The following is a 13082-nucleotide window of genomic DNA, read 5'->3' as shown; positions in this document are numbered from 1 at the left end:
TTTCATATATCTGCAGCTGAAAAGTTTTTTTAAAGAAAGCTTCCCTCTACAAGGAGGTGGCAACATAGGCTATATTTAATTCCTATCTACAAGAAAGTGGGTTTGTAAGAGCTCTATCAATATCTAGCACACTGTTGAAGCGTATCATATTCTGTCACAAGAATAAGTTACTTTTAGAAAATCATACTAAAAATGGATAAATAGCTATGCTGCATTTTGTACATTTGCTTCTGTCTACCCAGACTGATTAACTCTACTTATAAATGGATAAAATGTACTTAGCTGTAAATATGCACAATTATTTCACTTTTTCAATATTTGCAGATGGACTCAGGGCCTAATTGACTGGTTCATAAATGGCTACTACAAAGATATCATTAGGTCAAACTAATTTCCAGTTCAGTTTTTTGACTAGCAGAAATGGAAGAATGATCACTATATCGGGAGTTTTAAACGCAATTGGGAAAAGAATAGTCACCTAACTGGTATTATCTGACAAAAGAAAACCACTTTTTTCTTTTTTTGTCCCATGATTAGTCACCTACCATAGAATCATAGAAAAGTTTGGGTTGAAAAGGGCCTTAAGACCATCTAGTTCCACCCTCCCTGCCACGGGCAGGGGTGCCTCACACTAAACCATGTCGCCCAAGGCCCTGTCCAACCTGGCCTTGAACACTGCCAGGGATGGAGCATTTATCACTTCTTTGGGCAAACTGTTCCAGTGCCTCATCACCCTCACAGGAAAGAACTGCTTCCTTATATCTAACCTGAACTTCCCATTTAAGCTTAAACCCACTGCCTCTTGTCCTGTCACTACAGCCCCTGACAAAGAGTTCTTCTCCGGCATCCTTGCAGGCCCCCTTCAGATACTCTAAGGCTGCTATGAGGTCTCCATGCAGCTTTCTCTTCTCCAGGCTGAACAGACCCCATCACCAATACTAGAGAGTAGATAGAGCATTTTACTGGAGATAGTTATTTCACACCCTTCTCTCTCATTTTATATTAAAAAGATATAACCTATATTTGCAACACTGGTATTAGAAAATAAGGTCATAAATAAAAGCTAATCTAGTTATTAAAAACATCATGCAGCATTAACCTCATGTTCTTTCATAAACAGCAACATAGTCTATAGGTCAGACATCTGCTTTTCTCCTATTTTGGCTTTGCCTGCACTATCAAATGTTATGACATTATAGTATTTAACAGCTGATGCCTGTCAGCTTTGTATTTGACCATTTGTGGGGAAAAAAAATAAAAATAATTGTATAACTTGTTTCAGTGTTCTTGCATACCTTAACATATATTTTAAAGTGACATAACATTTATTTTATATAGGCCCTTGCTGCACATATGCTTGGCAGCATAGTCTCTTAGCATTTTTCATCAATATTTGCATATGAATAACCATTCTGTAAGTAAAAGATTCCAGGCAATACACATGTGTTTTCACAAAAATGGATCTATTGAATTACTATTTGAATGTTTCATATTACAAGGAGATCCTTATTTACATGTTCTATTTAATGGCATTTTCTAGTTCAGAGAAACTGTATGAGGGCAATTACACTAATAGCTGGCACTGGGGGGTAAATTGCCTAAGCATGTGCTTAGGTAGCCAGCAATGCTGGGGCTGCTAAGTCTGGTTTTCTTTACAATAAATGCCAGATTGCAATAATGTTTGCCCGTATTTTATATATAGTATGTATTTGTTAAATCATTACTGTATTGCAATTATAAATATTAAAAGAAATCGTCTTAAACACAGAAAAGTCACTTGTGAATATTTAGCTTGTTATTATATTCATTTCTTAAATGCTGTTAGTGGACTAAAGTATTTCCTCCTGGCTATTGCAAATCACATTCTTTTCCATCACAGCTAATTTGAACATACGCATGTTTTCACTTTAGCATTTTAAGATTATTTTTTAAATCCAAAAGAATGCTTTGTGAAGGTTGTGGTTCTTACAGTACTTTAAAAGTGAGATCAAACCATCATCTGCTGCAGTTAATGCTACCATTCCTCATACGTGTCTGTAATCATCAATATCATTAAAGAAAGCTTTTGACCCCTTATGCAGAAAAAATAACCTGCCTTTTTTCTTTTCTTTTTTTTTTCTTCCTTACAGCAAAGGCTCTTCTCATCCAAGCACAAAATTAAAACTACCAAGGATGCAAACAAAAAAAAGTTACCATGTCAGAGTGGTCTGTACCAGCCAAGTTAAGAGTACATGCTCTCCATACATTCTTGGCAAGGAGTTAAGTGTTTCTAAAAAAGCTAAATTCCTGGGGAGGAAAATGCTCATTTAGCTAGTAATAGGCATTAAGTACCGTATGACTCCCAGCTTCCACCTTCACCTACAGATAAAGCATCTACAGAGATAAAAATTAGATTCCACTTGGACTGAAATTCCTTCTGCTCTTTGAGTAGCCACAAAATTGAGGCAAATTTCTTTTTCTTTGCTTCAATGACTTCGTGAGACCTGCCTCAGGAAAAAGGGAAATACCCGTGTCCTGAAAGGCCTTTAATCTATAACTTTTAAAATGTCTCGGTTCATCCAACTCAGTTCACATCGCTCATTCATGACCTGTTACCAATACAGATGGTATTCAGGATGTCTGTATTTTACCCTTTATCATATTAATGGAACTCCGGTGAAATCAATTACATTTTTGTCCTTAACAATAGTGTAAAAGACTTTTTTGGCACTCATCTGCCACAAAACAATAGGCTGTATATTGCCAATGCTTTTTAAATAGTATTGTCCAGTCAAACAAGTTATGTTCTTCCACCATCACAGTGTCAATATAGTAAAAGGTATTGAATTATTTTAAAGACAGCTTTAACTGTGACTTGTATTACAATACAAAACCTATGATACAGTCTTTCTTAAATAACTTGCAGCTCACACAGGCAATACATATACCAAGAGAAGCAGGTGATCCACAACAACAGGAAAATCTCTGCGCGAGCTGCTCCTCATAAATAAGAAAGACCTAAAGATGGAAATGTTGAGGGCAGTCCTGGCTGCAGCAATCTTGACATTGTGCTGCTTCAAATTCTTAGAGAAATAAGTAAGTTAACTAATACATCCCTTAGCTTTAGGAGATCTGATTGGAGCTTATTTAAAGATCTGCTTGTATCTAATAGGAGACTGCCCATGTAGGCAGAAAGACCCAGGGCAGGGGGTTGCTTTTCAGGACAACGTCTTTGAAGCACATGAACACCAGACAGCGCAGAAGACCAAGCTGGTGCAGCAGGATGCTGGCACGAATGGGCACACAACTCCTGACTGAACTCAGATGTGAAAAAGAAAGCACATGGAGGGAATTTCAGGATGAATACAGGGACACTGGTCAAGCACATAGGGATGAGATGGCAACAAACAGAGCTTCTGTAAGAGCAACAGAAGCAGAGAGAAGACTCAGGAAAATGGGGCCTACTGTTTAGTTAGAAAAGGGGCCTACTGACAAAGGACATGGGAGAGACTGAAGCACGCAAATGCCTTTTTTTCACCTTTTCACTAGTTAATGACAGCATTCTGGCCTCCCATTTCCTTGAGCCTACTAACAGGATCTGCAGAAAGGTAGTACAACCCATTGAAGGGGAGAGGACTGGGATCACAGCAACCCTGACCAGAAGACCATTGCACGTCAATGGGTCAGTGACACACACACACCACAGCTAAGCAAAGCAGGTGCAAGCCTGTGCTGTGCACACCAAGCCTGGCCTTCAGGCTGTGTCAGGCTGCTCTAATGCCTTGGCTGCAAGACAACCTCAGGCATTGCATGGTGCCAGAGAAGCCAGCGGACAACTTCTGTTTGGTACCAGAAATTATGCCACCTGCATGTCCTTGCCTTTAGCCAGCAGTGTTAGCTCTAATAACTATGATTTTACACAGTACTTTAGAGAGCCCTAGTGTCTTTTCTTACTGAGATCATGTTTACTGGAGTATTTTACCCTGCAAACACATACAACTCTCCACGATACGAGACAACGTGTTGCTTGGGGCCCTGGCTCATGTCACTCAAGGCAGGATACTGCAGGGGTCACAGAACTCAGGAGGTTCCTGTTGACTGGAAAAAAGGCAAATGTCACACCCATCCTCTGGGAAGAGGATCCTGAGTGACCTAAGCCACAAAGGTTAGAGTAGATCCTCCACAAATTTCTATGGAGGCATCCAAAGGAGATGGTGATTGGAAAGAGCCAGCATGGGTCTACCAATGGTAAATCATGTCTGCCCAACCCGATTCCCTCTAGGAAGAGGTTTCTGATTGAGCAGATAAGGGGCAACTAGGGGGAGAAGCTACCAGACATGGCAGGAAGGGACAGGAGGAAGAACAGGAAGAAACCAGTCAGAGAACCAGTGCATGGGCTGGACACACAGACTGTCAACCTCCTGATGTTCCATGAAGGCAAATGCTAAGTCCTTCATCTTACCAGAAATAACCCCAGAAGGGGCTGGAAACCAATCAGTTAGAGAGCTTTACAGAGCAAGACCTCTGTGCCCTGGTGGGTAGGCTGAATGTAAGCCAGGAGTGTAACCTTGCAGTGGCAATGACCAGGCACACACCAGGCTCTATCAGAGCACCAAGCAGGTCCAAGAAACCAAGCTCCCTTCTGCTTTCAGCACTTGTGAGACAGCATGTGGAGTATTGTGTCCTATTTAGACTTCCCTACATACAAAAGCCACTGACAGTGAAGCAGGTTACCAGTAGATGACTGCCAAGGTGGTCAGGGAGCACGTACAAAACCCTAGAAAGGATGAGAGAACTGGGATTGTTCAGCCTTAAGAGAAGGCCAAAAGTAAGAAGCAGAACAAATTCTGAAAGCAAGACACTCAATTCGCCCTGCTATAAAACCCAGTGTAAGAAAAAAATCATTAAGGAAAAAAAAATTAAAAAGTGACATACTGATACAAAAGTATACTACATATACATTGAGTGTCCTGGGTTCAGCTGTAGCAGTTATTTGTCTCCTTCCTAGTAGCTGGTTTGGGGTTGTGTTTCAGCTTTAGCCTGAGAACAGTGCTGATAACACACCAATGTTTTAGTTGTTGCTAAGTAAATGCTTACCCCGACCGAGGCCTTTTCAGTCTCATGCTCTGCCAGGGAGAAGGGGCACAAGAAGCTGGGAGGAAGCAGAGACAGGACACCTGACCCAAACTGGCCAAAGGGGTATTCCGTACCACAGCACGTCATGCCCAGTATAGAAACTGGGGGGAGTCACCCAGAAAGCCCAGATCGCTGCTTGGGCTGGGCTGGCTACCAGTCAGCAGGTGGTGAGCAATTGTGTTGTGCATCACTTGTGTTCATTGGTTTTCTTTCCCTTCCCTTTTTAGTTTTATATTCTCTCTCCTTGTTATTATTACTAGTAGTAGTAGCTTCATATTATACTTTGGTTATTGGACTGTACTTACCTCAACCCGTGGGGTTTGCATTCTTTCGATTCTTCCCATCCCACCCAGAGGAGGGCAAGGGAAAGGAGGAGTGAATGGCTGGGCTTAAACCACGACACTGAGACGAAAAGCTGATTTGTAGCATCTCACCTCATCTACCTCTTGCGTTGAATTAAAAACAGTTGCAATGTCAGGCTGCTCTTAACTTCTCATTTGCTGAGAAGGCTATGACATTACTGTTGACATTGTTTCTTCTAGGACCAAAATGCAGAGAACTGGATCTGAAATGAGAAATATTAATTATGTTTGAAAGTCCCTTTTGCTTCTTCCTCCCAGGAACATTTATGTTTGCTTGTCGACAGATAACTGAGAACTATCGTACTATTTTCTATAAATCATTCTTCCCTCCCTATAAAAAAAAGCTTAAAATTAGTACTTTTTTATTCTAAACAGAAATGCTTGATTTTATTCCAGCAAGACAGCAAGAAATACGGCTTTTTATTTGAACCAAATGTTACGTTTACTCTTCTATCTAACCATGTTCCATACTCAGCTATTGTGAAAATTTCTCCTACCAATATGGCCTGAAATACGTAATTCTGTGACTGTGAAGTCACAGTACTGGAGCAGTACAGCATGCCCTTTAAGAAATCCCTGAACATTCCTGATACTTAAAATTACGTTATCTCAACTAGCTGTTGCTTCCTTAGGACACTGCCTTCGTTCAACAAGGAAGCTGCTGGGTTATAACGACGTGCACTGTTGTGGCCAACCTACTATGCAGTAGGATTAGGTTAGTCCTCAAGCTGCCAGCCTAGTTTATTTGGAAACCTGCCACATTTTTCAGTCTAGCCACTGCCCTGTTCTCCAGTTTGAGAGTGAATACCTTTAAAAGAAGTAGGATGCAGTGAAGTTTCTGAGAACTGTCTTTTTTCTACTACCTCACCTTAGTGACAAAGCTTTTAAATGGGATATTCTGATCAGCTACCTGGCACTGCCATAGCAAATTCATTGCTTTCATTTTCTTTCATAACTCTTAAGGAAGGCAGGGAGAGCAAACTTTCATCATTAATATAACATCCAAATCATTGTGTGAGAACATTGTAGGTTTCATACCTTCAAATTAGTTAGTTGGATGTTTCCACTGTGATCTGGGGCGGGGGCGGGGGGGGAAGGCAGTTTTTCTCATTAATATGAAAATACTCCTTAAGAACACAGCTTCTGAAACTGCACAGGAACAGATACACTGCAGGTGCACAAGTCTACACAGCAGCTGAAACAACGTTACTAAGAGAAAGTGAGTTTGTAGAACAGCAGAGATGACAGAAAGAAAAGGAACTGCTTTCTGCTAGATTACATGTAATTCACGAGAGCAGCTGCCATGAAAATCTCCAGCAGGGGCTGGAACAGGAATTCTGTTGCAGTCCCTAACAGAAGTGTGCCTGTACCTCTGCACCAGATTACTACAATGGCCAGTCAGGGTTACAACCCACTCTCAGAATTCAAACCTGTAAGAACGCTGGTTAGTTGAAAGGCTATGACATACACTGCTGCTTGGCATGTTGAGGCAGCACACACACACACTGCATACAGCACAAAAGAGTTAAGACTGGCAACAGGGAAGTTGGCTCCAAGAGCTTTAGTGGATAAGGCATGAACCAGTGACTGGTACACACAACAACCTATACTACTTTCTGCTTGACAAACTGGTCTTAACCAAGCATGCTTTCTCAAAGTCACTTTATTTCATTCCTTTCCTTCTCTGAAAAAACCTATGCCATGCTTTTCAGTAATTCTAAAAGCTTAAACACAGACCTAGAATCATTACACACCAGAAAACTGCACTGAAATGTATGCAGAGCAGTCAAACTCTAAATAGCTAGCAGCATTGAGATTTACCTTCTTGCTCACACTGGAGCTCAGGTACAGGAGTAGTCAGCCTGCCAGGAAGATCATCCTGATAATAAAGGCCAACAGATGGAGGGAGGAGAATGAAAAGTCAGACAAATAACAGTGCCTTTAAGATGCTAGGGGGGAAAAGAATGGAAAACACATTAATTTTTTAGCAGAGATGACTAAACCTTAACAGAAATGCAGAAAAAGAGGGGTAGGTGTAACTTCATCAGCTGAAACAAAGACAACACTTAAAATTTGATTCTGTGCTTTGAATGACATTCCTCCTGTTTTGCACAAATAGAATAAAATGTGTGGCTTATTCATTTGCTTGGACTTCAAGGACTCCTATCCCTTTACACGGAAAAGCCAAAACTTCAAAGGAAGTTTCCGTAACTCATCATAAAAGAAATGTTTCCGTAAAACTCCAATAAGGTGTACAGTCAGCTATAAACCTGGATCAACTTTTACAGGGATCACATGAGATGAAGCTTCATCAGTTTCCTATTGACAAGCAATTCTTTCTGAAACTATATCTAAAGATACAGCAATATAGGTTCTACACAGGCAAAAGCTTTTGCACTGTTCCCAACAGACTCAGAAAATTAACCCTAAGATAACTTTCAGGGTTTTGGTTTGCTCAGGTTCTCTGCAGAGCGCGGAAGTCAAGGGGAAGACAGGAAGGAAAGGGACATAGGAATTTATGCATTTCTAAACTGTATAAAATAAAGCCTAAAAAAGCTCATGCCTTGAGCCTGAAAAAGCTCAAGATTCCCCCTCGTCCACCTTCCTCCATTTTTCCCTTACTCAGCAAATTACCTCTAGTGACTACTTAGGTCACTTGCAGTCTCAAAGTGCTTCTCAACTCAGGACAAGACAGCAAGGCAATACTGACAATCTCTCACAGCAATTCCTAATGGCCTAACAGACATTGTTTAGAGAAAGAAAAGGCTCAGGAAAAAAGACAGTGACTGTCCAATAGAAAAATCCCTCTCCTGGCTACCAATTTTACAATCTTTGCAAACACTGAACACTTCTGTGATGGTTGATGGTCCCCTGGCAGAGCTTTAATTCTTCTAATTTCAAAGTAGAAAACAAACCCCCAAACAAACAAATAAACAAAACAACAAAGAGAAGGGAAAAGGATGGGAAGAAAGAAAAGGAACAACAACAGAAAAAAACAAGCAATCAAACCACTTCTGACACTTTACACATTCAATAAGGTTCATACTTTTCTTTTACAGTGTCTAAGAAGCTTCCACCAATGTTTAAATGAAAACTTTAATGTATTTGTTTTTACACATTCTCAAGGTAGAAATAAAAAATATCAAAATTAAGACCAATATTAAATATATATACAACAGGTTTGCAGCACAAGTGCTTGACTGCTCTGTAAAAGGCTAGAAAATAAAGTTAATGAAGTTGCCTATGGGTTCAAAACTGTTAGCAATGATCAACATTAAAATGACAAAAACGAGAATCTCCATATTTTATAATCATACCTTTCTCTAAATAAAAGATTTTAAAATTATTTTTTTTGTTTAATTTTTTAAAATATACAGCTTTTAATCTCATTAATTTATAGGGTTGGGTTTTCTTTTTCCCCCACACCAGAACATTCAGAAAAAAATCTTCCACTTCTCTACACTTCAGGTTCTTGCATCGTGAATATGTATGAGAGTCTTCTACTCAAATTTTGCTACTCCAGATCACCAGTAAATGACACAGAGAATTCTGCATAATGAAAATTATAAATGAGTACTTTAAATAAAACCAGAAGTATTTGAAAGTTTATTTCATTACCACCATAAGAAACAAACTGCTAAGTTTTGGTCAAACAAGTCATCTCCTCTTCTCACTTTCCGTTATTTTTCCTGGTAAGAGAAGAGGCATACCACTGAAATGTAAAATTTTACTTTCAACAGTCCTACAGGGGAAATCTGACTTAAATGTTTCCTAATATACAGTCTGCAAGTTTGCATATTATTTATTCAAACGTTTCTTCAATTGTTCTAGATGCCTTGCATCAACATCCTGGAGAATTAACACAGTAGCTTTAGACTGGAGTGGATTAAACTCTATAGTCATCAAACAACAGAGATCTACCAGTTGTTTTTGACATTTCTCTAAGCCATCCTTAAGTTTTAGACGTAAAGTGGGATCCTTTTTCAAACTGTTCATCTCAGACACCGAAAAGCCAATCAAACTTGTTAGAATATCATCAGCAAAATCTACTTCTAGATAAGCTGAACCATCAGAAATTTTTGCCTTTATACCCCAGGACCCATTGTTGCTTGTGAGGTTTCCAGTGAGAGTAACAATAAAACATTTAACTTTCAGCATTGTAATAGTTTCTGGTCTTTTTGCAAGGAGAAGAGAAATATACGTGAAAGGTGGAGAATCTAAACCTAAATGTGCCTCTACTGCTCTGCAAGGAGAGGTCTGTGAATCATGCTTCTGCTGATCTGCTTCTGGATACATTTTTGAGAAAAATACAGGATCATCATTTAACAGCCTGCTGTCAGAAGCGTGCTGGGATTTACATCTGCTGTCATCTAGGTCTGTATTATTCTGCCTTTCTCCAGGAGGATTTTCCAAATTAAAATCTGCAGAACTGCAGGTCTGATACACGCTTTTGTGCTGCAAAAAGCTACTCATACTATTTCCATCACCATCAAATACTGTTCTTCCAAAAGTCTTTTGCTTGCTGAGATCTTCTACTGGCTTATCACTTTCACTCACACCATCTTTTTTGCAAATGCCATTTAAAGATGAATTGCAGGAACTTCTAGATGTATGTGGAAGTGTCTCAGTAATCAAACCTATGTTTATGACCACTGGTGGCACTTCTTCAAGCTCCCTTTGCATCTCTTCTTCCAGAAAAAAGTCATCTTCTGAAGGAAAGTCATTTAAAAAGCCATCAGCATATTCTATGGGAGGTGAAACTAGATTATCTGAATCAGGCAAAGGACTTCCCAATTCCTGTGGCAATACATTTCCATTGGGTGCAGTTAGTGAACCTCGGGCTGTACTAAAATTGTTGCTTCTACTGTAGTATCCACTTTCTAAAGATGTTTCATTGTTTAAAGCAAATTCATTATTTTCATCAAGACTAGCTAAAAGCTCTTCATCTGAAGGGTCTAGACTTTGTTCTAACTCATTCACAGGCCTTGGAACAATGTGGTCATGGTCAGCTTGTTGGACAGGATTAGGGTTTTCAGTTTCTCCAATTAATCTAGCAAGGACTCTTTCCTGAGAATACTCCTCCAGAAGAGCATCCACTTCACCCCCCAACAGTTTCACATTTTCTGGTCTAAGCAGAAGGACTCCAAGACGATATGCAATATTACCATGTATGGTGATTTTTGTTCCAGGAGGAAGATGACTGTGGAGGACGGGCACTGGTTGATACTCCATGCCCTGAATTTGATGTATCCCATCAGTTAGTTGTAGCATTAACATTCGAGTTGGCTTTGCTTCCCAGGGCTTCTGCAATGCTTGAGTACTGGCTGTTACTTCTTCATTTACAGTATTTTTCCCTCTTAGCTTCTGCAACTGGGAATACGCTGGCTGGCTAACATCAACCAGTGAATCAATCTGTATGGAGTAGAAGCCTGACAACTCTCCTTTAGGAGCACCTAAGATGCAGTCAGGCAAAATGGGATATTCCAAGTCTCTTAAATCAGTAAGAAGCCATTGCTCAAATACCTGACTGTTAATTTGAGCTTGACTTAAGTTACTACCATTATTTTCTTCCTGGATCCAACTAATACATGCTTCCAGCCATGTCAAAGGAACTTTAACATGCCATTTGGATGAAAGCCAACTTTCCACTCTTGCTGCAATGTTAGGTGTAGACATTTTCTTTTAAGAGTGTGAATTCCCTAAAACAGAACCCAAAAAGACATATTTACAGCCGAAGTTATGATCAGTCTCTTGCTCATATTATACAGAAATTTGCTCTCAAAGTTCTGCTATTTTGAGTGTGACAACAAAGAAGCAATTTAAATTAACAACACTTCTACAGACACTAAGAATAAGCATGCATTTCTCCTACTTAAAGTATAAGAACTATGTGTAAGCGGTTCCCACATTATGGAGTATTAAGAAAGTACAGAGACTTCTACGATCAACCCTGCTTGGTGACTTCTTGTTTTCTGTTGATTTAATTAGAACTGTAACACTGAAATCCTTTTGTTATAGATAGAAAGAAAATTAACAAAAAAAAATAATTCCAAAACACAAAAAAATCCCCCAAGCAGTAGTTTGTTACATATATGTCCTCTATTTTTTAATTTGTTAACACTCAGGTTTACTTAAGAAATTGACCCAAGGAGTTATTCTGCCATATCATTGCACTTTTATAAACAGAAGAAACCTCATTTACGACAAAAGCAAGCTGGCATCTGTGAGCACTGTATTGCAGGGGTGATTTTTCAGCTGTAACTGCATAAAAGCTTTGTACCTGACAACAGGAAGCTAGCTTGAAACATCACTAATTATCTAGAGAATCAGTCCAGGGTTTGGACACAATAGCACCAAGCCTTGGTAGTCACCATTGCAGGAGTATCAGTGGCTTACAAACTTTACCTTTTTACTACTTTAGGAAGCAGCAATGCACATATAGAATAGAGTATTTCAGTTGGAAGGGACCTACACTGATCATCCAGTACAACTGTCCAACCACTCCAGAGCTGACCAAAAGTTAAATTTTATTAAGGGCATTGTTCAAATGCATCTTAAACAGTGACAGGCTTGAGACATGGACCACCTCTCTAGGAAGCCTGTTCCAGCGTTTGATCACCATCTTGGTAAAAAAAGCTTCCTTATGTCCAGTCTGAACCTCCTCGGTGCAGCTTTGAACCATTGCCTCATGTCCTGTCACTGAATCCCAGGGAAAAGAGATCAGCAGCTCCCTCTCCATATCCCCTCCTCGGGAAGCTGCAGAGAGCCATGAGGTCGCCCCTCAGCCTCCTTCTCTCCACCTGGCCAAACCCAGAGCCCACAGCCGCTCCTCACAGGACACGGCTTCCAGCCCTGTCACCAGCTTTGTTGCCCTTCTCTGGACAGTCAAGGACCTTCACATCCTTCTGAGACTGTGTGGCCAAGTACGGCACACAGTGCTCGAGATGAGGCTGCACCACTGCTGAGTATAGGAGATAATCATCTCTTTTGACTGGCTCATGATGGTGTGTTTGGTGCACCCCAGAATGTGGTTTGCCCTCCTGGTTACCAGGGCACACTCTAACTCCCATAGAGCCTGCTGTCAGCCAGCACCTCCAGGTCCCTTTCCACAGGGCAGCTCTATAGACATTCCTCTCCCAGCTGATACTCGTGGCCAGGGTTATTCCATCCCAGGTGCAGAATCTAACAGTTCAACTTGTAAATTTCATGTCATTGACGACTGCCCGATGCTCCAATATATCTAGGTCCCCTGCAAGGCCTCTTGTCCCTTGAAATGCTCAAGAGCACCTCCTGGTTCGGCATCATCAGCAAGCTTGCTAATGGTGCATTAAACTCGTGCATGCAGATCATCGATACAATCATTGAAAAGGTATTAGGCTGCCTAACTGCCTCTGGATTACGCTTAACCCCTTGAAAGGCCAACTGAGGTGCTCAGCCTCCCTACAGAGCGCGACCAGAACAAAAGTTATCCTAATTAGGAAACGCTAGGTTTGGGGGCATTTTTTTTGCACTCTAACCTACAGTAAACTAAAACCACTCTGGCTTTAAGTTTCCCCTAAAGCTCCACCGCTCAGAGGACACCGTACAGTTACCTAGCCGAAGCAA

General features: G+C 40.5%; 1 protein-coding gene across 1 annotated transcript; it reads right to left on the bottom strand.

The window, feature by feature from the left end:
• Positions 1-9275: 9275 nt before the first annotated feature.
• RMI1 (RecQ mediated genome instability 1) lies at positions 9276-11158 on the bottom strand. Its single transcript, XM_010016211.1, has one exon. The coding sequence runs from the start codon at positions 11151-11153 to the stop codon at positions 9276-9278; it is 1878 nt and encodes a 625-aa protein (XP_010014513.1). The 5' UTR covers positions 11154-11158.
• Between the last annotated feature and the right edge of the window lie 1924 nt (positions 11159-13082).

The sequence above is a fragment of the Nestor notabilis genome, unplaced genomic scaffold, assembly GCF_000696875.1.
Source record: "Nestor notabilis isolate BGI_N333 unplaced genomic scaffold, ASM69687v1 scaffold726, whole genome shotgun sequence".
Lineage (NCBI taxonomy): Eukaryota > Metazoa > Chordata > Aves > Psittaciformes > Psittacidae > Nestor > Nestor notabilis.
The sequence above is the reverse complement of the archived record's forward strand: the minus strand, read 5'-3'. Positions and strand labels throughout refer to the sequence as shown.